We start from the raw sequence: 27563 nt of genomic DNA on the forward strand, positions 1-27563 counted from the left end.
GCACATTGTAGGTGCTCAATATATGCTGGTTGAAGGGAAGTACAAGGTACTGTGGGGATTACATGAGGTCATTATGTAAAGAGTTGGGTATTGGGCCCTGCACACCACAGGAGCTCAATAAATGGCAGGTGTGTTGAATGTCTGTTTACACGTCCCTCTTTCATACTCAACTGTGAGCCTCTCAAGGTCAAGGACCGGACCTTATTTATCTGTGCTTCCCAAAGAAACTTGTACATAAGAGGTGGTCAATAAAGGTCTGTGATGGAAGAGAAACTCAACCCCTATCTTCAATTAGTATAGCCAAAGACCAACGAAACCATCCTTGTTCTAAAAAAAATTAAACCTTTTTATTAGTATATTTATTTTATATATAAAAGAAATACAAAAAAAGAAACACAAAGAAAATGCTTTTATGGCAAATCGGACTTGTCGGTGCCTTCGGCTTGGGCTCCAGGCTCTGGCCCGCTGGGTGTCAACAAAGTCCGCCGGTTGTAATGACCCTTGATAATCCCTGTGTTGTTGTTCTCGTTGAGGAGCTGCTTCTGCCTTTGCCTGTTCAGGGACTGGACAAGGCCCAGCACGACCGCGGCCAAGGAGTACTGCCCGGGCAGTCTTCTCGGGGGCAGGATGAATGGGTTGGGTTGGACTCTTCCCAGCAGAAAGTACGTTTTGATTTTTCCTTCCTGTTCACTGATGCCCTTCACGTAGATCTCCCCTCGGTAGTCAAAGGCAAAGCCCTGGTCCTTCAGGATGAGATAGGTCTCCTCGGGGACTTGGATCCTGCCGCTGACCCCTGTGCTGTCCATTCGACTTGCCAGGTTCACAGTTTTGCCCCAAATGTCATACTGTGGTTTCTTAGCGCCGATAACGCCAGCTACCACCGAGCCGTGGCTGATGCCTGCAGGTGACCAAAGGAACAAGAGGTGAGAGAAGAGGGACATCACTGAGGTGGCTGTACCCCAGCCTGGGGCAGTGACCAGCGAGGGGGTGGTCTCTGTGCTTAAACTGCAGGGCCCAGATCCCGCCTCAGTCACTCATTATGTGTGTGGCCTGTGTCCGTTCCTTAGCCTACATGGACCTCACTTCCCATCTTCAAAGTAGAAGATGAATCGAGATGATGGAAGTAAGGCCTTGGCATGGTGCCTGACAACCAGGGAGGGCTAGAGAGGAAATTATTATTATTCTCACATGGACACAGACTTATCGTGGCTGCCAGGACAGATGGAGCACTGGACCAGGAGTCAGGACATTCAGTGTCCTCCAGCCTCTTCTGGCACAGTACTCTGAGAGCTCGGGTAGAACTCTTCCTTCTCTGTCTGTGTCCAGGTCCTGAGCATCATTCCCTGGTCCATGGCAAAAGCCTCCCAACCAGCCTCCCCGTCCCCTGCCTTGTCCTCCTGCAAACCGTCCTTCACACCACTGCCAGAGCGGGAGGGCTCTTGCTGGGGTGCATCTGACTGAGTTCCAACCCACTTCAACACCGCCGTGGCTCCTTTGGCCTATAGGATGATGCCCATGGGCCTTGGAACCCCAGCCAATGGCCTCTCGATTCTGGCTCTTGCCTGCTTTGTCAACCTCCTTCACCACCACTCTCCCCTTCACCTTTCTTTGCACTGTACCCACCCTGAAGTGCTAGAGTTGCCTTCACCTGCCGGCCATGAAGTACGTCTGTGCCTTTGTCCCGGCCCATCTCCCTGCTTGGACTATCATGTCTGCCCAATCCCACCGTTTATTTGGCAAATATCTTTGAAGACAGTTTCAGTGACTCCTCTTTCATGAAATGTAGCCTTCTTTTAGGAATAATAACATTTCACTAATCATGTTGGTGGGCATATATGTCTCCTTGTAGTAGACTTAGAATTTCTCATGTATTCTACCTGACTAGACCCCTGCCCGGGACCAACACTGTTCCAGGCATGGGGGAAATGGTGGAAAAGAAAAGAGACATAGCCCCAGCCCTCATGGAGCTTACCTTCTACTGGGGAGAGACAGAAACAAAAAAAAGTAATATATCAATGAATCATAAAGGCTATAAAGAAAAACCAGTTGGGTTAGAGGGAGAGAGAGGTGGGAGGGGACATTTTGGAGGAGGTGGTGAGGGAAGGCCTTTCTGAGCAGACATCTGAAGACAGTGACAGGACAAGCCAGGCAGATATCTGGGTTAAATCATTCCAGGCAGGGGGAAGAGCAAACCCCTCCCAGCCCCACACAAAGTCAGATAGAAGTGACTGAGAAATCGGAGAAGCAGACCTTTCAGACCGTGTGGGAGTTACAGTGATGGAGATCTCTCCATGATTTGCAGAGCACCTTACAGGCATTACCCCATCTGATTCCACGTTACTACCGCAAGGTGGGGGCAGGGGTGGGGGGCGGGGAGCAGGGGTAAATAATAACATGCCCAGCTTGCACATGAGGAAACTGACATTTGGAGGGTTCAAATGGCCTGCCCAACATCGTAGAGCCGGTTGCAGCGGACCCCAAACACAAACTGAGATGCCCAGCAAAGTCGGGAAAATGATCTTCTAACCTCTGAACGACGCCAGCACTTTGAGATTTCACACCAAGGGTCGACCCTGACCCCAGCGACATCTCCTGCTTTGTTCAGGGTTGATGTTCTGCTTTTTTAGTCCTGGTTCAAGTGTGTGGTCAATGATTTCAGAAAGGACATGTAGGGTTGATGGAACATGTGGGAACAAGCCCTGAACATCCCAGCCATAGATCCAAAACATAAAATAGGACTTCTTTTTATTTTGGTGAACAAAGGTTCGTGGCATTTGTTAGATCTGACAAGTCAGATATTGGCATTTCTTCACCCTTGTTTCTTGAAAGCTACTCAGGGAGACCTAAGTCAGTCAGATGACATGCTGGCCAGAGGATATCTAAAATCCGAACACTGCAGCGAAGGTTGTGTTAACCTGCAGCCTGGCAGCCAGAACATCACTGGTCTGTCCTGACATCCTGGAGCCCCTGCCTGAGTGGCCATTTGGCTGTGTGATCGTAAGTTATTACTCCCCTTCTCTGGGACTGAGTTGACCCACTATGGAACGAGAATGTGGACTAGAGCCGGGGCCTTCACACCTTGCTGGAGGAGGCCTTCGAGAATCAGCAGGGATGCCGAAGACATTGACAATTATACACATTATAAAAGGTCACTATTCACATTGCTATGGTTTCAGTTGCACTGTTGCGTTGCTCCAGGGTGTCTCTAAGCTCAAGGAAGGGTGAGCTGTGTGGCGAAGGAAGAGCCAAAACGCTTTCTCTGTCCTTGAGCAACATAGCATCTGACATCCTTAGGACTCAAATCCTGCTTTTGCTTTAAGGCATTATCCAGAAGAACCAGGGAGCAGCTCCCTGACCAACAGCATCAGATGACATGAAGTCGGAGTGAAATGAAAGACGAGTCAGCTCTCTCCCTCAACAGGGCCTTGTGTGGGTGGGGTACCGCACAAGTAACTTGGAAGAAAGGTAGCTAGGGTGTAGTATTTGCTGTGTCTTTCTGCACACAGGCCAGCATCTTTCCCTGGCTTCCAGCACCCTGAGTGAGAAGGCCAGACTGGCCTGAGCTGATGCGGTCCCTGTCCTTGGCAAGGTCACACTGAGCCTGCTGCTTTTCTCAGGAGAAAGCTACCCATGGCCCAGGGCATGGGAGGGTCTGATGGAGCCAGGCCAGCCAGCTCTGTGGGGCCCCCCACTCGCCACACCTCTGGCGGCTACTCACCAATCCGGAGTTCGAAATTGTTGAAGGAATGCTTGTTGATCTCCTGTATGCTCTCGGTCAGGGCGAGGGAGAAGTCGGCCAGGGCGCACAAATGTCCCCACTTGTCTTCACATTGCTGGAGCAGAGGGTAGAGAAGAATTCATTCACTGTGGTGAACGTGAGCCTTTCTGCAGCAGGGGCCTGTCCTAGGTCCTAACCCACCTGCGCGTCCCTGAGATGGAGATAACCAGGTATGTGAGCCCCTGTACACTCAAGTCAGCAGCGTCCCCAAAACGCGGGATGACGGGAGATTTGCTGAAGCGAGTGTAATATGTGTGGCTCATCATATTCCTTTCCCCACATCTACACTTGTCCTGTCGGGTTGATGCGCCATGCATTCCTGAGTACACTGACGGTGTGTATGTGTTTAGGTGCTGGGAAATCTGTATATTTCCTTTGAAGTGCTCACACCGTCTGTTCAAGGGATGTTTCATATAGACAATTGCTCACAGAACTCCTGAGGGAAGAGCACAGTAAGCCTCTGGGCCTCTCTGAACCTCAATCTCCTCAATTATAAAATGGGGATTCACATATATGTCCTGCCTGCCTCCCAAGGATTGCATGAGATTGTGTATGTAAAAGCACTTTGTGCCCCTCCAGAGCAGAGGTTGGTGAATCATGGTGGGCCAGACAGTAATATTTTAGGCTTTGTCACGGTTGCTCAATGCCACCATTTTAGCTTGAAAGGAGCCAAAGCTAAACTATGAACAAATGGGTATGGCTGTGTTCCAATAAAGCTTTATTGACAAAAACAGATGGTGGGTCAGATCTGGCAGGCAGGCTGTACTTTGTGGACCCTGCTATAGAGTGCCATGCACGGGCATCCAATGACTAGTGTGGGTGTCTTCCCAGGTAGCTGCTTGTGGAATGTTTCTAGGTTTTTAGTTGGAAAGCAAGCGAAGGAACGATGAGAGGAAGAAATGAGGATTCCTTCTTCCCAGTAACTCAGACTCATATCCATGTAGGCTTTTGCATGGGGAGCATGACAAGGTCTCAGGTAACTCATCCACTAACGCTGGAAGGTAGATGCTAGTGTTCCTACTTGACACTAGTGCTTGCCCCACAGTCAGCCCACAAAAGAGTGCGAGCTATTATTCTTACATACTGTAAGAATAAGAAAACAGGCTGGTATCAGGGGTTTGGAATCACCCACAACTGAGTCATAGCCAGGGTATTTCTTGGCCCTGATTTTGTTCATCAAGTCAACAACGAGGTTCAGAATGGCGCCTAGAGGTTTCTCAATCATAACGAAGCGTCGTTACATCCAGTAGACCTTACTTCCCACGGGAGCAAATGTACGTCACATGACTGGAATATCCAGTTCATCAGATCGTCTCCCCACCAGTTCGCATGCAGCCTGGTGACAGTGGCCTCACTGCCTTCAGCGACATGAAAACAGTGAGGTGCCTACGATGCGGTGTGGCTGTGTGCAAGGAGTTGCTTTACCTGTTTTTCAGGGGACAGGCCTGACACGGCCATGTAGGTGCTGCCAATGGTCTTAATCTTTTCAATGTCTTGGAACCGGTCTTCGCCAAGCAGCTGAAATAGATCCAAGCAATGATATTAGTCCTGGTGTTTATTCTTCCAGAAGACGGGTTGCTTTCCTGAAGCAGGCCCCCAGCTCACAATGAGGACTACTTCTGCCTGGTTTAGCATCCTCAAGACAGCTACTTTTCTCTCTGAGAACCATGCCTTTAGGCAGTCAACATATGTTTACTGAGCACCTGCTAAGTGCCAGGCGCCACGATGGGCACACCCAGATAACTCTTTAAGGAGTAGATCTGTTTCAGTGAATCTTTGAAATAAATGGTTATTGTATTGGTTCAAAAAAGAAATCACAAATGTTCCCCAATCTGTGAACAAATCTTTTTTTGGCTATACCATCAACATGTATTTGGAATCTTAACACTTGCTCTCAGCATCCTGGTCTGAGCCACTGTTGGCTTACACCTGGTTGTTGTACCACCATGACCCACCTACTCCCTCCCTCACCTCCCAGCCCAGCAGCCAGAGAGATCCATTCCACGGCAAGTCAGATCATGTCCCCACTCTGAGCAAAACTCTCCTGTGGCTTCCCATTCTACTCCCCCGAACAGATGTCCACGTTCTAATCCTTGGAACCTGTGGATGTTACCTTCCATGGCAGAAAGGACTTAGTAGATGTGATGAAGTTAATAATCCTGAGATCGGACGATTCCCTAGATTAGCTGGCTGCGCTCCACGTAATCACAAGCATCCTTATAAGTGAAAGGAGGAGGCAGGAAAGGTCGAGAAGGCAATGTGAGGGCAGAAGCAGGAGTCAGAGGTGTGACTGCTGGCTCTAAAGATGGGGGAAGGAGCCACAAGCCAAGGAATGCAGGTGGCCTTTGGAAGCTGCAATGACATGGATTCTCCCCTGGAGCCTCCAGAAGGAACACAGCCCCGCTGACACCTTGATTTGACCTGTGAGATCCATTTTGGACTTCTGACCTCCAAACTGTAACATAATACATTTCTGTCATTTGGAGTCACTAAACTGGTGGTGATTTGTTACAGCAGCAGTAGTAACTAATACAGCAACTATCCATTGATCTTCTGCAATGTCTCATGAACAAGATGGGAGGTCCCAGCCATCAGAGGGTTGACAGCCCAGGCAGGGGCGGGATCACATGTTAAAGAAATAATCACACAAAACATGCCCTAGTTCAATTCTAGTAAAGTGCATGATGGAAACATACAGGGTGTAGGAACGAGGAGAATGGAGCATTTTGGTAACATCTGGAGACTTCCCTGAGCAAGTGATTTCTAGCTTCACTTTTAAGAGCAAGGAAAGAAAGGTCTTTCAGCGGCGGGTGCATGGCTTTGTGTGCTGGGAAGCTGGCGGCATGGAAAGGGTTGGGGGGAGCATCCGGACAGAGAGTACAGCACGAATGAGGGCCGGAGGTTGGGGAGAAGGCATGGTAGGTTCAGAGAAGTAAGAATATTTTTCTCATCTTAAGAAAAGTCCTTCTGGACACCACATTTCTTTTGCTATAAAAATCCTCAAATTGTTGTCTCTCCTCATTGCCTCTAAATTCTTCCCTGTGCTTTTCTAAATCCACTACAGACCTGGCATCCCGAGTCCCCCCTTAACACTGACATTACTCTTGTCCAGACCTGTGACGACCGCTCCCGTTGCCTGACCACTGGCCTCACCCTGCTTGGCCCATCAGCAGGATCTGACCAGTTGATTGTGATACCTTTCCCACGCACGTGGTTTCTGCCCACTCATGGCTTTACTTCCATGTCACTGGCAATTCCTCAGTCCTCTTTGCTAGTTCCTTCTTATCTTCCTTAACTCACGGTGTTGGTGGCCAAAAGGCTCAGGCCTCAGACCTCTTCTCTTTTCTATTTTAACTCACTCCCAGGGGCGCCTGGGTCGCTCAGTCAGTTAAATGGCTAACTCTTGATTTCGGCTCAGGTTGTGATCTCAGAGTCATGGATCGAGCCCTGTGTCTTGCTCCATGCTCAGTGGGGAGTCTGCTTGAGATTCCTTCTCTCCCTCTCCCTCTGCTCCTCCCCCCACTACATAAATTTAAAAAATCTTTAAAAAAAATAGCTTAATCCTTGCAATCTCATGATGGCTCATGGCTTTCAACACAATCTCTTTGCTGAAGATTCCTAAATGTATGTGTTTTCCCTTGACCATCAGACTCTTTCTGCACAAAATTGCTCAGTGACATCCCCGTTACGGGCCTCAGAGGCATCTCTCGCCTGCCATTCTCAAAAATACACCCTTGGTCCTCTACCCACCTGCTAGCTTGATTAACGGTGTCTCCACTTTTCCAGTTGTTCTGGATAAAAACACCATAATCTACATCCAACCTTTCAGGAAATCCTTAGCTCACCTTCAAAGATACCCAGATTCTGATTGTGTCTCACTACCAGCCCCACACAGGCCACACATCCATGAAGCCAGCCCTGAATGGAGGATGTAGGTTCAAAACACAAACCTCCCTGGCTCCCAGCGCTAAGTTATAGCCTCTTATTCCCCTATGTTGGCAGGTATTTAGATAAAACTTCTGGTTCTCCAACTCTCTGTCTCCCTTTAAGACTACAATATGCTCAGGGGCTCATGCAACAGGTGGGTCAGACCAAGAAGACGAGATGGATTTTCTACACATGTCTTGCTACAGGCATCCTCTCAAAATTATTCTGGAGCTAAGAAAACATGAAAAATTCTAGCTGGAGAGAAATTCTTCTGGGAAACAAGGAAAACTGGCAGGTGCTTTTGTGATTTGCTTTGGTGTGTGTGTGTGTATGTGTAGCCTGATTCACAGCTGAGGCATCCTTTGTTTATTATTTTTTTTTCTTAAAGCCACTGTTCTGCCCTGGTGAAGATTCCACCAACTGCACCCAGGAAAGGAAGTGGTTGGAGCATCCTGCACATCCTCAGCCTCGGATCATGTCTGACATTCGCCTTCACACACCACTAAGCAGGTTTGTTTGGTCTCTTAGCAGCCCTGCGGCTGTTAAAATATTAGCTCAGGGATCTTGGAATGTCTTCGGTTGCCCATCTCCTTCTCTCTGCCTCCTTACAACTGCCTTTCCCCAGCTTCCTGCAGGGAGGGGGCACTCTTCCTTCCTCTCTTCTCTTGGAACGACTTGGCCAAGGGCCAACTTCAGGCCCAGGAAAAACTGCCTCCTCCTCAGAAGTCAATCAGAAGGCAGCAAGAGGCTTCATTATTTCATCGAATGTCCACGCAGCAAATGTATCGGCCATATAGCTAAAAGCATCTGGGGGCATAATGCGGGTCTTAATCAGCCCCTTTATTATTTCGCTTGTCCGCACAGAGTGCCGAGATGTGGGAGCACCCTTTGGCCTTCAACAAAGCAGGGGCTGTGGGGAGAGGAGCCCCGTCATTGGGTTATTGCAAACCCAGTCTCGGAGCATGTGCTCCATGCAATGTCCTGCTTTCCTCTGAGCCAAGAATGAATGTCGCACGCTCCCAGGTTCCCGTGGTACTTTTATCAGCAAGAAGAGCAGCATTGTTACTAAAGTCAGCACGAAGCATCTGGCTGGAGCTTAGCCAGGGCAGAACATGGAGGGTCTCTCTTGACACAGAGGAATAAGGCACGTCTGGGTGTCCCAAGGACCCACATGGGGAAAGCTGACAGTGCTCGGGGTGGGCAAGCCATGGAATGTTCCTGCTGACTGCATGCTCTTCCCTCTTCCTGCCCCTTCTCTTCTACTTCTTCCCCTTTCCTCCCCTTCTTTCCTTTTTTAAAAAAATTTAATTTAAAATTTAATTCAATTAACATATACTGTATTATTAGTTTCAGGGGTAGAGTTCAGGGATTCATCAGTTGCTTATAACACCCAGGGCTCATTCCATCACGTGCCCTCCTTAATACTCATCACCCAGTTACCCTATCTCCAGCAGCCCTCAGTTTGTTCCCTAGGGTTGAGTCTCTATGATTTGTCTCCCTCTCTGATTTTGTCTTGTTTTATTTTTCCTTTCCTTCCCCTATGTTCATCTATGTTGTTTCTTAAATTCCACATATGAGTGAAATCACATGGTATTTGTCTTTCTCTGACTTATTTCACTTAGCATAATACCCTCTAGTTCTGGGTGCCTGGATGGCTCAGATGGTTAAGCGTCTGCCTTCGGCTCAGGTCGTGGTCCCAGAGTCCTGGGATGGAGTCCCGCATTGTGCTCCCTGCTCCTTGGGAGCCTGCTTCTCCCTCTGCCTCTCTCTCTCTCTCTCTCTCTCTCTCTCTCTCTCTGTCTCTCATGAATAAATAAATAAAATCTTTAAAAAAAATACCCTCTAGTTCTATTCACATCATTGCAAATGGTAAGATTCCATTCTTTTTGACGGCTGAGTAATATCCCATTGCATATATATACCACATCTTCTTTATCCATTCATCTGTTTTTTTAAAATTTTATTTTATTATGTTATGTTAGTCTCCATACAATACATCATTAGTTTTTGATGTAGTTGATGGACATCTTGGCTCTTTCCATAGTTTGGCTATTGTGGACATTGTTGCTATAAACATTGGGGTGCAGGTGCCCCTTCGAATCACTATGTTTGTATCCTTTGGATAAATACCTAGTAGTGCAATTGTTGTGTCACAGGGTAGTTCTACTTTTAACTTTTTGAAGAACCTCCATATTGTCTTCCAGAGTGGCTGCACCAGTTTGCATTCCCACTGGCAGTGTAAGAGGGTTCCCCTTTCTCCACATCCTCTCCGACGTCTTCTTTTTGATTCTCCCTCTGATCTCTGCCCTCCTCTCTTCTCTCATTTTCCTCCAGCTCCTCCTCCTCTCCTCCTCCTGGTCTAAAACCCAGCTCCTGGACCAATCAATCTCCCCCTCTCCTAGCCAATCTAACTTTCCTCTGCAAAAACCCACCTCTACCAAGAGGGGCGCTGTCTTGTTCTTGTAAGATACCAGGTGTCTACAAATTGGGGCACGGAGATGCAAATTTACTTCATATTTATTTATTACATTTTAAATACATGCTCGTGAGTACTTTTGGGGGATGGGGGACTATAGAGTTTAAAATAAAACAGCCTGATGGCTCAACCTTCAGTCAGGGTTTGTTTTTTGTTTTTTTTTTTAAATACAGTTATTTTAATTTTTTTTAATTTAAAGATATGTTTTGGATTACACTAGTTTATCTTCACCTTGCTATTTTCCAGCTTGTTTTTGTCCCCCGTTAATTAATTAATTGATTGATCCCTTTAGCAAATACTTAGTAAGCACCTGTTATGAACATCTCCTATGTTCTAGGCACAGCGCTAGTCCCTGAGGACTTAACAAGATACGTAAGAGTTGGGGCTCCTGGGTGGCTCAGTCGGTTAAGCGTCTGCCTTCAGCCCTAACCCTAACCCAGAGTCCTGGGGTAGAGCCCTCATCGGACTCCCTTCTCAGCGAGGAGTCTGTTTCTCCCTCTGCCCTTGTCCTGCTTGTGCTCTCTCTCTGAAGTAAATAAATAAAATCTTAAAAAATGACCAAGATACATAAGAGTATAATTTCTACCTTTATGAGAGTATGGCCTGCCACAAAGAGCTGGAATAAAGGTACTATTATCATGGAGTCACCCTCCAGTCTCCACAGTGCAAGGCCCTCTGTATGAGTACACTTAGCCCTGACATCTCCTGTGGAAGTGATTCAGTTATCTTGCCCCTCACTAGGCTGTGAAGCCATGGAAACAAGAAGTGACTGTGTCTTACTTACCTCGATCCCCACCCCCATCCCTATAAGGACTAAAATGACCACTGTTGTCTTTTTGACTACAAAACTGGAACCATAAACGTCAGTTAATGGTTAAAAACCAAAACAGTATGGTGGACCCGGGTTCAAATGTTGGCAGTGCTACTTAGTGGTGGCAAAGCCTGGGCTCTTTTGGTGTCCCAGAGCCTCAGTGTTGCTTATTTATAAAATGAAGGCTAATAATTCCTACTCTGTGCGTTTTACTGAGGGATAAGTACCAACTGAATGTTATATATTGAAATTATTTTGCAGTTGTGGCAACACGTGGTAAACACCTCTATTAATAAGATGGGTTTCTGCCCCAGAACTTCATGGCTAGTGGGGGAGGTGGATCTGTACACTGAAGGGTTTTAGGTTCTGTGATGAAAGGTTTCAGAGTATAAGTTTTTCATCAAAATAGGAGTGATGACATTTACCTAGATAGAAGGGGGATTAGAAGAGGTGTCAGAAGTAGAGATGATGTTTATTTTTTTTCTGCATAGTTTCCTTTATTATTATTATTATTATTATTATGTTATGTTAATCACCATAGGGTACATCATTAGTTTTTGATGTAGTGTTCCATGGAGATGATGTTTGAATGGCTTGTTTAGTATTAGGTTTTCTGTTGGCCATGCAGTTGAGGGAGACAGAACAGGGTGTAGTGAGGATGGTATAATTTTGGGCAAAAAGAGCAGAATGTGGAATAGCCTGGTGGGCGTAAAGGCTTGTAAGCCGCTGGACGGTGGGTGGGGGGCCGGGTGGCACGCAGTGGGAGGTAAGGCCAGAGAGGGTACAGGACAGCAAGTGCAAAGCCTCAGGTGACCTTACAAGGAGTTGGGAGCCACTGATGGCCTTTCGGTTTCAAGGGGTTGTGAAAAGATAGCTGTGCTTTTGGTGATGGCTGAGGTGAGGTACCGGAAGGGGCAGCTAGGGAATGCCGCAGCCATCCAGGGGAGAAGTAAGATGGCCAAGTGCAAGAAGATGCTGAGGAAAGGGCAGACCAAAGAGTCATCAAGAAGGAACCCACAGGACCCAGTAGCTAAATGGAACCTGGGGATCGAGAGAGAGGACATTGAGTGGTGTTGCAAATGCTCTTGGTGCCCCACGCTCATCTCCTTTATGAGGCCATTCTCAAGAATGCCATGAGGTCTGGCTGCTGACAATGCACTGCTGTACCCTTTTCTGGAGAACTGCCTTGGGCCACTGGGAGCCCCTATGCTGGAAATGCTTGGGAAGTGAGGCAACCATCCCCCTCAAGGGGCAACCCACAGTCAATGGCTGACCAACACGGTGTACAAAAGTTTGGCCCCCTTCCCTCAGCTTGAAACAACTCTGTGGTACCACTTAAACTCCTGAGCTCCCCAGGGATCAGGCTAGGAGGCTAGACCTCAGCTGAACCCCCATCTTTACATGGCCTCTTCCCTAACATTTTCTTGATGAATCGCTTCCCTTCTCAGGCCTGGGCAAATGGATGGACAATGGTGCCTTACTTGAAGCTAGAAGATTGGGGTGGGGGAGGATCTTTCCTGCCAAATCTGTTAATGTAAATACAGTGCCGTATGAGTATATCCCCCCATGTCATGTGCTCTTTACACTCACGGAGCCTAAAAGGAGAAAGCAGTATCTGGAGCATGTGTATACTTGTGTTTAGGTCTTCGACCAAATGCGAATTCATGGTTTTATCTCTGGCACGTTGAGCAGATGGAGAAATGTCCCCATCAGTGCCCAGTCTCTGCGATGCCAGTGCCTGCAGAGCAGCGGCCTCCAATCAAGCCCTGGTTTTGCCATATGATGGTTGTTTGCCATTGGGTTAGACTACCCGGCCTCACTGACGCTTCTGATGTCGATCTCCCAGATGGAAAAACAATGGTGTTTATCTCATGTGGTACTTAAATTAGCTAATACATGTTTGTGTTCATACTGCAGCCTGGGGTTCTGTGAGTACCAACCATGGCTACTGCCACAGCGAACGTGATGCTAGGACAACAGGGGTGCCCACTGGAGACTGTAGGTTTCTGAGGCTTTGATTTACCTCATCGAAGTCAGCAATGATCTCATTCAGCAGGCGCAGGCATTCCACTCCTTGGTTATTCATTTCAGTCTGCGAGTAAAAGTCTGCAAACCCCGGGATGGAGGCGAACATCACTCCGACGGCATCATAGGATTGAGAGTACAGCTCCTGCATGTGGAGACAGAGGGAGCCACAAATGGTCATCAGAGGTGAGGTTCTGCAGTGATGCTGCCCCGTGAGCACGTGCACCTACACCCATTCACAGGTGCCCACGGACAGCACAGAGAACGGGGCTCTGACACTGTCATGTCAACACGGTAGCCATGTGCACTCGGGCCATTGACAATTCATGGTCCCCAGCCTCGGCTGGGCCTCGAGTTCTGACTGCACACCCTTTGACCTTGGTCACCTTCCTTTTCTGTCCTCCTAGCAGCGAGTCCAAACCTTCACCACTGTCCCTAACTTCACCCCCCACTCGATTCCTCGCAAGAACTGATCTCATCTCTTAAGTCTGTGGCAAAAACTGAGCCTCTTGGCAGTGACCCAGCACTGTTCCAATACTCATACTTGTTCCTATGTTCATATTTATTTTCATCCCTTTTGTTTCAACTGCAGACTGCATTTTCCTTCTGCTGAAGGTCAACGTTTCTACCAGATGTCTTGACAACTCCTGCTTCTAACTTCTTCAGTAGTATGACACCCCCTGGAACCTGAACACATTTGTGACCATTCACCCATCTCTCTTCCTCTTTGCACCAAACTTCCCAAATGAGTTCCCTCCACGGCCTGTCCCTACCCTGGCAGTGTTCATTCACATGTCAGGCTGTGATGAAGTGACTCTGGAGCAGATCAGACAGCTGGCCAAAGTGGAAAGAAAAAATCACTACGTGGCATGGGTATCGGTTCATGTCTTCCGGGACACTATGCAGGTCGGTGGGGTCATCCCTCCCAAGACCACGAGTCTCTTGACTTTCCTTGTTTCAGTGATGCCGCATTTGCGTTCCTTATGCCTGGCTCCTTCAGAGATGCCTTTTTGGGGCTTACCTTCCATCTGAAATGTTGGTGATGGCTGTGGTTCTGTCCTTGACCCACGGCCAGGTCCAAAGTTCACACACTTACCTGGGCCGTCTCGTTTACTCTCCACCTTTCACCAACATACAGGTGGGACATCTTCTGAACTCCTGTCTTCGAGTCGGCTCCCGTTCTCAGGCTCTCAGCTGCTGGGTCCCAAGCTGGGTTGTCCTCATACTCTTCAAGCTATAAATGCCACACCCAAATGCACCTTCTCTCCACCTAAACCTGCTCTCAGTGGGTGGCACAGTGTCGCTGAGTCATCAAGGTTAGAGATGCGCAGAGATGCCTTGACGTCAGCCTTCTTCCCCATCATGTTTGGATTCAGTAAATTGCCAAGTTCTGCTGGCTTTCTTTTTGTCTCAAGTATTTTTTTCGGCCCCTTCTGCCATTGCTATTTATCAGGGCTACCCACTTTCCTCCCCACACTGGGTTCCCTGACTTGTTTTGTCCCATCCCGCGGCATGTTCCCCATGGTGTCCGCAGTGATCTTTTAAAGACAGAATATTGACCATGCCTCTCCCATTCTTCAAACCTGCAGTGGCCCACAACTGCCCGCAGGATAAAGCTCAAACATAGCAGCATGACATATATTCATATATGCATGCCCTTGCCTCCACCTTTCTCTTCAGCCTCATTGCCTGCGATTCCCTGCATCAGACCTCATGTTCCAGAAACAGCGAAGCATTGTACTCCTGTGTAAGGACGGTAGCAGATGCTGCAGATGTCCTGACTGACTGCTTCTCTCCCAGAAGTCCAGCTGTGGGTCCTCGCCTTGCTTTGCATGGAGCTTTTCTCTGACCACTAGAGGGCACTCTGCCCCGTGAGAAGCGGGCTCAGTGCTCCAGGAAATTAATGTCCCTGGGGAGCTGCTCTCAACCAGTGACTGATGGCAATTGCCTTAGAGTCCTCAGCTCCTTCACTCCTTGGGCTAGGTTGCTGTGAGGTATGCTATCGACATGTCCCCGAATTCCCAGTGGGATGGAGCTCCAGTGCCCCACAGAGGTAACTAGTCTGATAATGCCTCATTTAGCCCTTCCCTCCCTTCCCACTCTCCTGCCTGCCTGCCTGCCTTGGCTTCCCGGAACCACCTCCAAGCGAATGACGTTCAACCAAATCCTTGTCTCAAGGTCGGCTTCTGGAAGAGCCAAACACACACACACACACACACACACACACACCTCACACTTGAATGCTTTGATTCCTACTGTCTGTCCCTTGATGGGACATGTCCTTCCTTCTTGAAGTTAGCCTCCCTAACCAGGCTAATGCTTGTTTTCTGCCTTCACTAGCCATGTAGATACCATATCTGCTGTGAACCTTCCCGGACCCGTAGCTGGGGCCAGGAGGCTGAGCGCAGTGCGGTGGCAGCGCCCGGGTTGCCTGCATCATCACCTACTGTCTGTCTCTTCCTTTTTCATGGAATTCCATGAGGCAAAGACCCCACGCATTCATCTTAGTGCATTCTAACCATCCAGTTCATATTTTTTTGGATGCCTGCACTATCATGCATGCTGTCTATAGCATCTGGTACAAGGTAATGCTCTAACCTGTTGGAATTAATTACTCCCTGGTCTTTGCAGGAAACATCAAAGCTTACCAAGCGCTTTCATAGGAATTCAATGATTTAATCCTTGCAATGATCCCGTGAAACAGGCACTGATTCTTACTGCCACTTTACAGATAAGGAAAATGAGAGAGAGAGAGAGGAGTTAAGCTGTTGTTCTGGACCACACCACTAGCAGTGGACGAGCCAGGGTTGGAGGACCTCCAGGGCCCTCCCCACGCTGCACACTTGGGCTTGTCTCCTCTGGCTTTCGTGCCCTCGGTCTGAGAAAGATGGTGACCCTGATTCAAGATCAATAAGTCTTGAGCTTCAAGCGTGGATGAATCTGAGTGAGTACTTTCACTAGACCTCGTCCAAAAGAGCACAGGCTGGTGGTGACGGGCTGACCTGGGTTGGGCTGGGCAGGGTGTGGGGAGCGCAGATCGTGGCCAAGGAGCAGAGCCATGGCACGTGGCTTTCAAGGGGTGGCCATTCACCTTGGCCTTGAGCAATGGAGTGATACCCCGGAAGGAGCCTGACTCTCTGTTTTATCCGACTCCTCCAACTGGCTGTGATTTGGAGGAAAAAAAATCTGTTTATTACATATTATATTAGTTTGTTCAGGCTGCCATCACAAAGTGCCACAGACCGGGTGGCTTAAACGTAGAAACTGATTCACTGTTCTGGGTGCTACAAAGTCTAAGATCAAGGGTCAGCAGGGCTGTCCCCCCCCCCCCCCCCCCCCCCCTCCTGGACTTGGAGATGCAGCCTTCTCCCCGTGTCCTCACGTGGTCTCCCCTCTGGGTGTGTGTATGTCCTAATCGCCCCTTATAAGGACACAGTCAGAGTGGATTAGGGCCCTGCCCTAATGGCCTCATTGGAACTTAATCACCTCTTTAAAAATCCTATCTCTAAATACAGTTGTATCCAGAGGTACTGGGAGTTAGGACTTATATGAATTGTGGGAGACACAGTTCAGCCCACAACACCCATTATTTCTATTTTCTGTTTTAAAACAAAGAGAAAACCCTATCAGAGCCCTCTGAAACCCAGTCCATAATGACCCAGTGGGCCAGCTTGCCTCCCACTTCTGCCTGGTGATATATAAATGCTGCTGTGATATAAAGGCGGGTCCCCAGGGGTTTCTCATCAGTCATTTATCTGCTTGAGTGTTCTCACAAATCCTAGCTCCTCCCAGCCTTAGTTTTACTTCTCAGTTCTTAGTTTTACTTCTCAGCCTCTGCCAACAACTGGAATGTTCCGATTGCTTATACAACACAAACAATGCTAATAATGTCAGCTACATCCATGGAGCGCTTCCTGCATGACAAGCTTGACACAGAAGGCTGCACATACATCACCGTGTGGAATGTTCACAACCCAGGAGCTAGATACAGTTAAGATCCTGGTGTACTTGTGGGGAAACTGAGGCACATAGCCATTAAATAATTCACCCAAGACCCGCAGTTGTTGAGAGACACAGCTGGACTTCATGCCCGCCCAGGCAGTCTGACTCCAGAGCCCATGCTGCTGGGGCTGCTACTAATGCTAATAAGCAAACACCATGACTGCAACCATCACCCCAGTAACCACAATAATAATCAGGATAATGCCTAGGAATAAATGTCACTGGGACTGGAAACTGGATCCGTAAGTCCTTCTGAATGGATGGTTGATTGGACCTTTGGTTGGGGTTTCTCAGTGCATAAACTTCAAGACCTATGACCTGAGTTCAGATCTTGACTCTGCTACATCCTATTAGGGGTTGGAGGGGTGGGACTGGGGTGGGAGGAGGCTCAGTCCTCTCTGTCAGATGCTATCTGGTGAAGAAAGTGGCCATAGGAACCAAACCCAGGGCAGTGGGCTTTCAGGTGCACCAGGTGGCCTATCTGTACCGAACCCACCTTGCACTGGGCTGTGTTGGGCACTTCATGTGTTCTCACCCAATTTAATTCCTACATCGACTCAGGAAGGTCTGTATTGTTTCCTATGAATCAAATGAGGAGATGTACTCAGAGAGGTTGGGTAAGCTGCCCTAGGTCACACAGCTAGTTAATAACAGAGATGGAATTTGTGCTGCACACAAAGGAGGTGAAGGGTTTGGGGGGCGGGTATGGAAAAGTGCCAACCACCTGCCTACACCTTTAAAGACAGCCCCATTGTTCAACTCTCCCCAGTCCACTGCTTTGAGTATGCCATCTGTTTCTTGCTATTTTGGGCTCAAAGAACATAAGAGCACTGTAAACTGGGGAGGGATTGATGAATATAGTAAAGCTATTACTGTTCTATTGTCCTCTGGGTCTGGGCTTCTTAGAGGATTTTTAGCATATGCACACTCCCGGCTCCGCCCAGGTATCAGGATGAAGACTTAGCCAGCTCTTGGCCCAGGGCACCTAGGCCTGCCTGATTCCAGGTCCTGTGTTTCTTCTACTGAGTTAAGCCACCTCTCTGCAGGGGAGAAACAATGTCTGGGGCCGGTTGACTTTATTAGCATCCTCAGGTTTCTGTGTGAACACCCTCACCTTGGAGAGACCCTCCGGTGTCAACCCCACCCCCTTCACCTACTCTGTTTTCTTACTCAGCTTCTTCTGTCCGAGGAGGACTGATCACTACTGGGCACTATCCTGTGTATTTATTCACGTTCATGTCTATCTGCTCATGAAAACGCATGGTCCATATCGGCAAGGACTCTTCTTCTTCTTTGTTCACTGTTTGACCCCCAGGATCTAGAATGACACCTGGTACATGGTTTCCCTCAATAAATCCTTGCTGAGTGAATGAGTGAATGAGTCGGTGGGTGGGGGGCTGGGATTGCAAAGGAACCGAAAATATAATGATGGCTCACCCTTATCAAAAACAATAGCAACAACCCAGTGTGTTCCTAAAATGGGCCAAGCACCATTTAGATGTTTTATGCATAATTATTCATGGAAACATTGTAGCAACTGGAGCAAGTTGCAAAGAACTGTTACCTTGTAGGTGAGGAAAGTGAGGTCCAGGGGGATTCATCCCTTGCTCAGTTCCAGAGGTAGTGAGAAGAGAAGCCAGGATTGAATCTAGGGCATCAAGCTTTTGAGAATACCACACAGCTTTTCTATACCAAACCCACCTGGTACCACGCTTCGCTGGGCACTTCGTATGTTCTTACTCAGTTGAGTTCTCATGCTAAAGTCAGCAAGATTGGGATTATTTCCTCATGAATCTGATGGAAAAAAATGGGTTCGGAGAGGTTGGGTAGGTTGCCCTAGGTCATACAGCTGGCAAGGCGCAGAGACGGAATTTGTGCTGTATGCACTTTGCAGCACCCAGGACACCTGCCCTCATTAGTGTCCTTTCTGCAGGTCTTAAAAAAGCTACAAGGAGCAAGTGGGTTTCCCGGGACTCAGCCATAGCTTGCCGACACTGAGGACCCAACTCAGGGGGCCTCATCTGTGAGAAAGTACCTGCCCTGGGGTGGTGAGCACTAATCTAAGTCAAAAGTCCAGGGAATAGCAGAAGTTTCCAGAACATATGTGGGGTGACACAGCCAGAACCAACCGGACAGGATGTCCAGGGGGCAAAACTGTCCACCACCCTGTGTTTAGATGGTTTGAGTCATTGCTTGTCACTGCTGTCCCTTCTCTCCTGCTCAGGCCCTAACAGCAACATGGGACAAAACACAAGATTTAGCTTTGAAGTTGCACAGACCTGGGTGTGAATTCAAGCTCACTACTCACTAGCTTTGTGTTCTTACTTCTCTGAGCCTCACTTTCTTCTTCTATGAAACGGGGATAATCATTCTTATCTGTGAGCAGTGTTGTGGCCTCGTGGAGGCTGGGCCCCAAACTCAAAATGTCTAGACCCCAACCTTTTAGACGTTCATATCATAGTTCAGATTTGTAGCAAGAAGAGAAGCTAAGAATGCCTCTCACAATAACAAAACAGGTTATTGGGAGTTCCCACAGGTTACAACATTCCTGCCTCTTCCTCTGTCATCCCTTTTCATGTTATTCTGACACACACACACACACACACACACACACACACACACACACACACACATGCTAGTCTTGCCAAACCCCCAGAGGCACGGTGGGGGCAGTGCAGCACAGAGGGAAGAAATCTGCGGGGCTGAATTTGTCTCACAGCTTTGCCTCCATACAGGGAGGCATGTCATGGCCCTCTCTGAGCCCCCGAGTCCTCGTCAATAGCGTGGGGTGATGAACTCTCCTCTTAAGACCGTAACTAGAACCAAAGATCATTTACATCAATTGCCTATCTCAGTATCTGAGATAGTGCCCAGTGCCCAGAACACAGCAGGTGTTCTGTAAATGCTTATTTATAGAGTGAACATTCTCTAGGCCATGTCAAAACTTTGTGGTTAAGCCTGGTCAACTGTGAACTATTTAAATATTTAACACCTCAAAGAAGCATGACAAGACATTGGATTGAACATGTCTTCTATGATTAAGGCCGAATCTGTCATTTATTTTGCTCATTGGAGGTTTGGCCTGGACCACAGCTGATGACAGCATCTCTGGGGGCTTTCCTTCCTTTCAGGATAAAGCCAGTAAATTCTTGCACTTCCCCCCGGTCCCAGATACCTCATTGTTTTGCTGTTTCAACTGAAAAGCAGCTTTCTTTTCATTTCTCTTCCAGTTTTTCCTCTGAGGGCTCCAGTGTTTCACCTGCTCCTTCTGGTGGTCATGGCGGATGCACAAGTCTCTCTGCTTTCTTGGCTTTTGTCAAGAAGCTCTTGCAACAAAGCCCCTGACCTTAGGGGGCCTTGAGAAAAGCAGGCCTGAAGCTGATTCCAGAGAACTCCGTCTGTCGAGGAGGGTGGGCAGTGCTTGGATGTGCATCCGGGAGACCTCCAGGGTCTTGATGCATCAAGATTATTCAAGCAGCAGCTTATTCATTGCCTTTACTTCTCTTCCACTGATCTTGCTGTGGTGGCTTGGGTGGGAAACGGCCCTGGGCGGGGGGTCTCTCCTAGTTCTACCCTCAGGCAAGGGTCACAAACTCAAATGTCTTTAGCATATCAGCAAGTAACATTAACAGTAACATCTTACTCACACAGGGAGAGACACTGGAGATCCCACTCTATGGATACACAGAAACATGTGCACAGATGTATATAAAACTCAAATTTCAATCTAGTCTCGGGATGGAGCTCACAGGAAGTCCATCTTACAGATGTGGTACCTGGGGTTGGGAAGGCCCTGTGTAGACCTGGTGGAGCTAGGCAGTCTGGGTGGACTGGCACTCTGGGGTAGCATGGTCTCTATTCTCGGGGGCTCATGTGAGGGCAGGGGGATTCTCCCAGAGCTCCGGGCCAGTGTGCCCAGCTACGCCCCTACCACCACCACCCCTCCTCACAGCCAGACGAGCCTGGGCTCACCTCATTGTCTCGGTCTTTCTCCAGGAAGTGGCGGGCCACGTGGCTGGGTAGAATGTTCCGGAGCATGTTCTCGTTGTGTTCCCTCAGCTCCTTCATCTCATTGATCTCCTCTTTGGCTTGTACTCGCCAAAGGAAGTCAAGGCGGGCTGTGTACTCCAGCTGCCGTGCATGAGAGAGAGAGAGAAGGAACAGGTGAGATCTCGGGGTACAGGCTCAGGTACGCAGTGGGGGAGCCTTCTCTGGAACCCTTCGCAAACAAAACAGAGCCTGAGCTGAGCATGCGGGTGCCCAGAGATGGGAGGGTGATTAGACTCCATGGGGCTATGTACCTTCCCTTCCTACCATTAAGGCATCTACGATTTTGTGATTGCGTGATTATCTGGGGATGACTGTGTCGTCTACTAGATTGTTGGCACTGTGAGATCAGGGGTCCCTTCACCTGCTCAACGATATCTTTACCCTGGAGCACTGTGCCCAGTGCAGGGGAGATGCTCTGTCAATATTTGTTGACTCCACAAATAAATTCCGATGATAAAGCCAGCTAACACTTAGATGGTGCTTGCTATGTATCAGCTATTAATTCTAACCAATATACAACCATTCACTCCCTTCTCACACAACAACCCTGATAGGGAGCTATCATTATCAACCCTTATTTTGCAGATGAGCAAGTCAAAGCGAACAGGGCTGAGTGACTTGACCAAAGTCATACACTTGTGAGGGGGGGAAGCCAGGACTGGAGGTAACTCCAGAGTCCAACTTCAGAGTCTGAGCTCTTTATCACTAGGCAAGAAGAAATGAATTGAAGGATTGTGGATTTTAAGTTATGACACAAATGTGCTTTAGAGTCCCAGTCCCACATTCAAACGCTGTAACCTGGACTCATGGCTTCATCACAGATTCCTCATCTCTACCACTGGGATGGACACTAATAATGAGCACGTGGGACTGGAAGAATTACTTAGAAAGTTACAGAGAAGGCACGTGGCTCACAGTAGGTACCCAATGCACATTATTAGTTCCCCTTTGTCTTAGTTTCCCTGCACTGGAGAGCAGACAGCTTCCTTTCTAAAGAATCTCCTAAACCATATTTACGACAGCTTTGGGGACGCCATTATTTCCAAGTCTGTTCTTTTTTTAAGATTTTATTCATTTATTCGTCAGAGAGGGAGCGAGCGAGCACAAGCAGGGGGAGTGGCAGGCAGAGGGAGAAGCAGGCTCCCCGCTGAGCAAGGAGCCTGATGTGGGATTCGATCCCAAGACCCTGGGATCATGACCTGAGCCGAAGGCAGACTCTTAACCGACTGAGCCACCCAGGCATCCCTATTTCCAAGTCTTTAACTGTCAAAATGGACAATACGCTGCATGGCCAAACACATGATTAAATGTCCTGAATTCAAGGGCTTAAAACATTCAGGTAGTTCCTTTCCTTTGTCTTAGGTGAAGGTCTCAGTGGATGGTAAAAATATGGAAAGACAGAGGTATAAGATAACTCCCTCAGCGGAATTTGTAATAACAAAAGCTGGAAACACCCCGGGTGCTCATTTTGTTGGTTCAATAAACTATAAAAAAAAGGGGAAAACTGTTTTTCTATACTTTGATGGACTAGTCTCCAAGGTAGAGAGAAGTGTGTAGAGTATGCCACCTTTGATCTAAAAAGGGAGCATCTAAAAAAGGAGCATGGATGGAACTAGAGGGTATTACGCTAAGCAAAATAAGTCAATCAGGGAAAGACAAATACCTTATGATTTCACTCATATGTGGAATTTAAGAAACAAAACAGATGAACGTATGGGAAGGGGAGGAAAAATAAAATAAGATGAAAATAGAGAGGGAGGCAAACTGTAAGAGATGCTAAACTCTAGGAAACAAGCTGAGGGTTGCTGGAGGTGGGTGGGGGGTGGGGTAACTGGGTGATGGGCATTAAGGAGGGCATGTGATGTCATGAGCACTGGGTGTTGTATGCAACTGACGAATCGCTAAATTCTACCCCTGAAACTAATAATACACTATACGTTAACTAAATTGAATTTAAATAAAGAATTAAAAAATATATAAAAAGGGGGCATCTACCTCTCTGTCCACATGTATATATTTTTCTTTATTTATTGGGAAATTGAAGAATAAAAGGTCAAACATAAAAACTCATTACCAAAGAGATGAGGAAGGGAGGAAATAGGGTGGAGAAATAGGGACAAATTTAAAGTTTTAAAATTGTATCTTGTTTTATAAGCTTGGCTATTGAATTGTGGGATTATAAAATTATATTATAAATTATATAATTATAAATTATAAAACTAAATAGTTGTTTAAAAAAACTCTGTAAAAACAAACAGACAGACAAGCAAATGAATCTATGCATATAACCACCCTGAGAAGAGATATTCCACACATATTTAACACAATAATTTGATGACACATTTGTAGAGGGAAATATTCTAGGCTAAAAAGAAGTCAAAAAGAATCTTAAAACCATTTATAACAACCATATTGTAGGTGGCAGTGTCTGTATCATTGCTCTTAGACTATTGCTTGTGAATTGCAGGATAAAGCAAATGGGTAATTGTACTGGTGTCACTGAGAACTGATATTTCTGGGAAGAGAAAAAGGAGATGCAGCTATAAAATTGATGGGTCTAAGCCAAAAGTCAATAAGTATTACTATGAACTCATGGTATGTACATATTTCCTACCTTGGTCCACTAATATAAAAGCCTAGAAATAATGAAAATCTAGTAGCAGTGGGCACTCCCAGTGTCCAGACTGGTTTCAAAATATCAATTCCTACAAAAATGACCTCACGCTCTTTGCAGAAATGGCCGAATTTTAGGGCAGGAAATGTACAAGCCTGGACCATCTTTTCACACCAGAAAATAAGAAGACCCCCAGAGATGATGGGGGGTTATGTGAACAGGCTCCCACGTGTCAAAGATGTGACAAATGGAGCTTTAATAAGGATAGTGATTGCAATGGATTGAAACACAGGGAATATGGTAACATGCCTCAGTTCACAATGACACTTAAGACACACAACCTCACTGATCATCTCTGGATGGTGCTTGGGGACAGGCTGACTGGGAAACTTATGGGGAAATGCAGTTACAGGGAAAGAATTAATCATTTATCCTGCCTTTGCTTTATGAGCTGTACTTGGAGGAGTAGGTTCTCATTCAAGCTGTATTCTAGCTAATGACTTATGGACTATTGATAGAATGGAGATATCACCACCTATAAAATAAATGGATAGAGGCTATTCTTGTCAATAGTTGCTAACAGAAAAAAAGATAAGCAGATATTATGTGCCTGTTAAAAATAATTCACAAAACCAACCAATAACATATTTTTGTAGAAAAAAAAGTGAAACTGAATCTCACCAAGTTTCTAAACATAACTACCAATACAGGAAAAACAATGGACAGAAGAATGTGTTAAATGTCCTGAGAGGATGCAATTGACTAACTCTAAACTGGGAAGCATTATAGAAGTTGGACGACTCTCACAAAATGTTGCCAGAAAAAAAGACATGGAGAGTAATCTTACAAATTAGGAGACTTAGGAGACTTAGGAGATAATCAACCAATGGCAATACACAGATTTTATTTGCAACCCAAATCAAATAAACAAACTTAAAAATATAATTATAAACCAATTAAGAAATTGATACAGTGCCTAGAGGCTTGACAATGTTAGAGAAACACCATTTTCTTTTTTAAAGTGTCTAATAGCATTATGATTAGGTTAAAATTCTCTATCTTGATTAGATGCATATGGAAGCATTTACAGATGAAAGGACATCTCGAATTTGCTTCAAAATAACTGGGAAGGAGCTATGAGCAAAATGAATAGAGAAATAGGCGAGAAAAGACACAGGAGTTAATGATTGTTGAAGTTGTGGGACTATTATGCATTTCACAAACTTTTGTATATGTTTGAGATTTTCCATAAGAACAAAAATGAGTGGAGGCAGCATGTTGCACAAAAGAACGCTGCTCTTAAGGAAGGCATGTATTCCAATGAGCCCTGGGTGTTATACGCAAACAATGAATCAGGGAACAGCAGAAACTAATGAAGTATTGTATGGTGACTAAAATAACATAATAAAAAAAAAAGGGGAAAAAATAAAATGCATATTAACTGCCAAAAAAAAAAAGAATGCTGGTCTTGACTGTTTTGTTGTATGACTTTGGGAAAGTCATTCAACTTCTGGTATTTTGGTTCCCCTTCTAAAAAAATAAGGATAACTGTCCCCATCATGTCTAGTTCAAGAGGCATGGATTATTATATGGATCTATTATATGGACCAAATCACATTCTGCTTGCAAAAGAATTCTGAAATGTCTGAACTATAGATTTATAAGGTACTACTGCAACTTAAGGCAGCAGTGGATAAGGTCAGATCAAGGCTGTGCTTTAGCTTTTTTCCTTCCAGATTCAAGAACATCAAATTTTAATTTGTCAAGTTGTAGGACAGTATTTTCTTACCCAAATGAAATGTTTAGTTATCTCCGTTAAAAGTGCATGCTTGGTTGAAGCAGATCATTTTTTATTTATTTTCTTTTGAAAACCTTTCATCTGGTTGAATTCAGCTTGGAAACACAGGTAAGGAAACCTGGAGTCCTGGAGTTGATTTCAGCCAGGATTTTTCAGTTATAAGTTAAGAACACACTTTGCATTTCAGCCAGGCGACGGCTGGTCACTGCGCTGAAGACATGTCCATAAGGAGACTCTAATCCGAGGACAGCTCTGTCTCTTGACAAAGCAAGTCTCATGCAGGCAGGCATTGTTTATTTAACCTCTGGGGGAGGAAAGTAAGCCTTTCCAGTTTACTAAGATCTAGTGTATTGTGCACCTACTATGTGCACGGTGCTCGGCATACAAAGATGCGTGAAATTCAGTCTCTGCCTTTGATTTGCTCTCAGCTCAGTGGTGAAGGGAGAAAAATGAAAGACAGAGGAACATGTTAAAGAAAGAGAACATTTCAACACACTGGTTACAGCAGGCGTGGACAGCAAGGCAAAGCACACAGAAGGCACAGAGAAGCTTTAAAAGTGAAAATTCTTCAGCATTTGCTCAAGAACCATCAGTGGATTTGGAAGAGCAATCTCTTTCTTGATTTTCACCAGACTATTAGGGAACTGGCTCTATGAGAAGAGTACCAAGGAACCAACACTTACTGTTCAGAAGCTTTGTGCCAGGCTCTTAGCACAGAATGAGAGCTAACACTGGCCCGGCTCTTGCCTTGGACCAGGCACTATTTTAAGCACTTCCTATATACCGAAGCTCATTTAGTCATACGACTCAACAAGGTGGGTACTTTATTATTTCCATTTCACAGGTGAGGAAATGGAGTCACAGTAAGACAAAGTCAATTGCCCAAGGGCTCACAAATAGAGACTGGCTTTGAACTCAGGACATTCTGACGCCAAGCTGTGACTTAACCCCTGCTCTATATGTATTTGGCCTCATGGAGCCATTCTCAAACTCCTCGCAGGAAACTATTATCCTTCTCATTTTATAGGTAGAGGAATGTCAGCTTGAGGGGCTTGAGTTTCTCAATGTCACCCATCCTCCCAGTTGGTTCCAGGGGCGCCTGGGTGGCTCAGTCGGTTAAGCATCTGACTCTTGATTCCAGCTCAGGTCATGATCTCAAGGTCATGAGATGGAGCCCCACATGGGGCTCCGCAGTGGGTGTGGAGCCTGATTGGGATTCTCTCTCTCCCTCTCCCTGCCCCCTGTGCTCTCTCTCTCTCTCTCAAAAAAAAAAAAAAAGAATACTTGGTTCCAATGCTTGGGTCTTTCCTTCTAAGCCACACAGTCCTGGTGCCTATCTTTATCTGACCTGGAAGTAAGTGACTGGAGACCTCATTAATCTCTGTCCCTGTATGCAGAGACGGCTTCCTCTGCTATAAATGGAGCCCCTGAGGCCAAGCCCACACCTCAGGGCTGCAAGTGAACCAGGCGAGGCGGCAGGCACCTGACTGCTCTCTGTCTCCCCACCGTTTAGAACGTTCACCTGCCTTGGAGGAGGAGGAAGGAATGGCATAGACCTTCAGCATATGGACAAGATGAAATTTCCCAAGTGTTCAGTTACATAATTCCCTCTGTCCCTCTGGACATGTCTCATTACACATGCTCCCATCAGGCTGCTGCTCTGTACCAGGCATCAAAGGGCACTATTCAACCTTTAAAAAAATTGAGGGCTCTGAGTCCCAAAAAGAGAAACTGGTGGAAGCAGGTAGCAGACCCAGGGGTAGGCAGACTTGGGTTCAGAGAAACAGGAGCCTGACAGGTGCAGTAGACAGAGGACACAGAAGTGATGCAGGTGAGGCAGAAAGACCCCTTTCACAAAGAGAGACAGGGGCACTCAGTGGGGAGAGAACAGACCCGGAAGTTTTGGATTCCTGTTTCTACCTGGTGTTCCTTGTTGGCTTTAAGACCTTGGTGACTTGGGACCAGATGCATAATAATACTTTCCCTGTTTGTCTCAGAGGCCTGTTTTCAAAGTAAAGCATCCATAGCTTAGGATTTTTGAAAACATAGTCTATGTGCAAACCACTGGGATTAGTATATTAC

General features: G+C 46.7%; 1 protein-coding gene across 1 annotated transcript in view; it reads right to left on the reverse strand.

Annotated features, from left to right (window-relative positions):
* Positions 1–410: 410 nt before the first annotated feature.
* Positions 411–27563, reverse strand: part of ADCY8 (adenylate cyclase 8) — a 227133-nt gene continuing 199980 nt past the window's right edge. The window contains exons 14-18 of the mRNA XM_025871521.2: positions 20992–21150; positions 13016–13162; positions 5204–5296; positions 3719–3833; positions 411–898 (exon numbers count right to left, since the gene is read on the reverse strand). Of these exons, the coding sequence (XP_025727306.1) occupies positions 411–898; positions 3719–3833; positions 5204–5296; positions 13016–13162; positions 20992–21150 (1002 nt within the window). The remainder of the gene's footprint in view (positions 899–3718; positions 3834–5203; positions 5297–13015; positions 13163–20991; positions 21151–27563) is intronic.

The sequence above is a fragment of the Callorhinus ursinus genome, unplaced genomic scaffold (genome assembly GCF_003265705.2).
Source record: "Callorhinus ursinus isolate GAN/ISIS: 27379988/994484 unplaced genomic scaffold, GSC_fseal_2.0 scaffold5, whole genome shotgun sequence".
Lineage (NCBI taxonomy): Eukaryota > Metazoa > Chordata > Mammalia > Carnivora > Otariidae > Callorhinus > Callorhinus ursinus.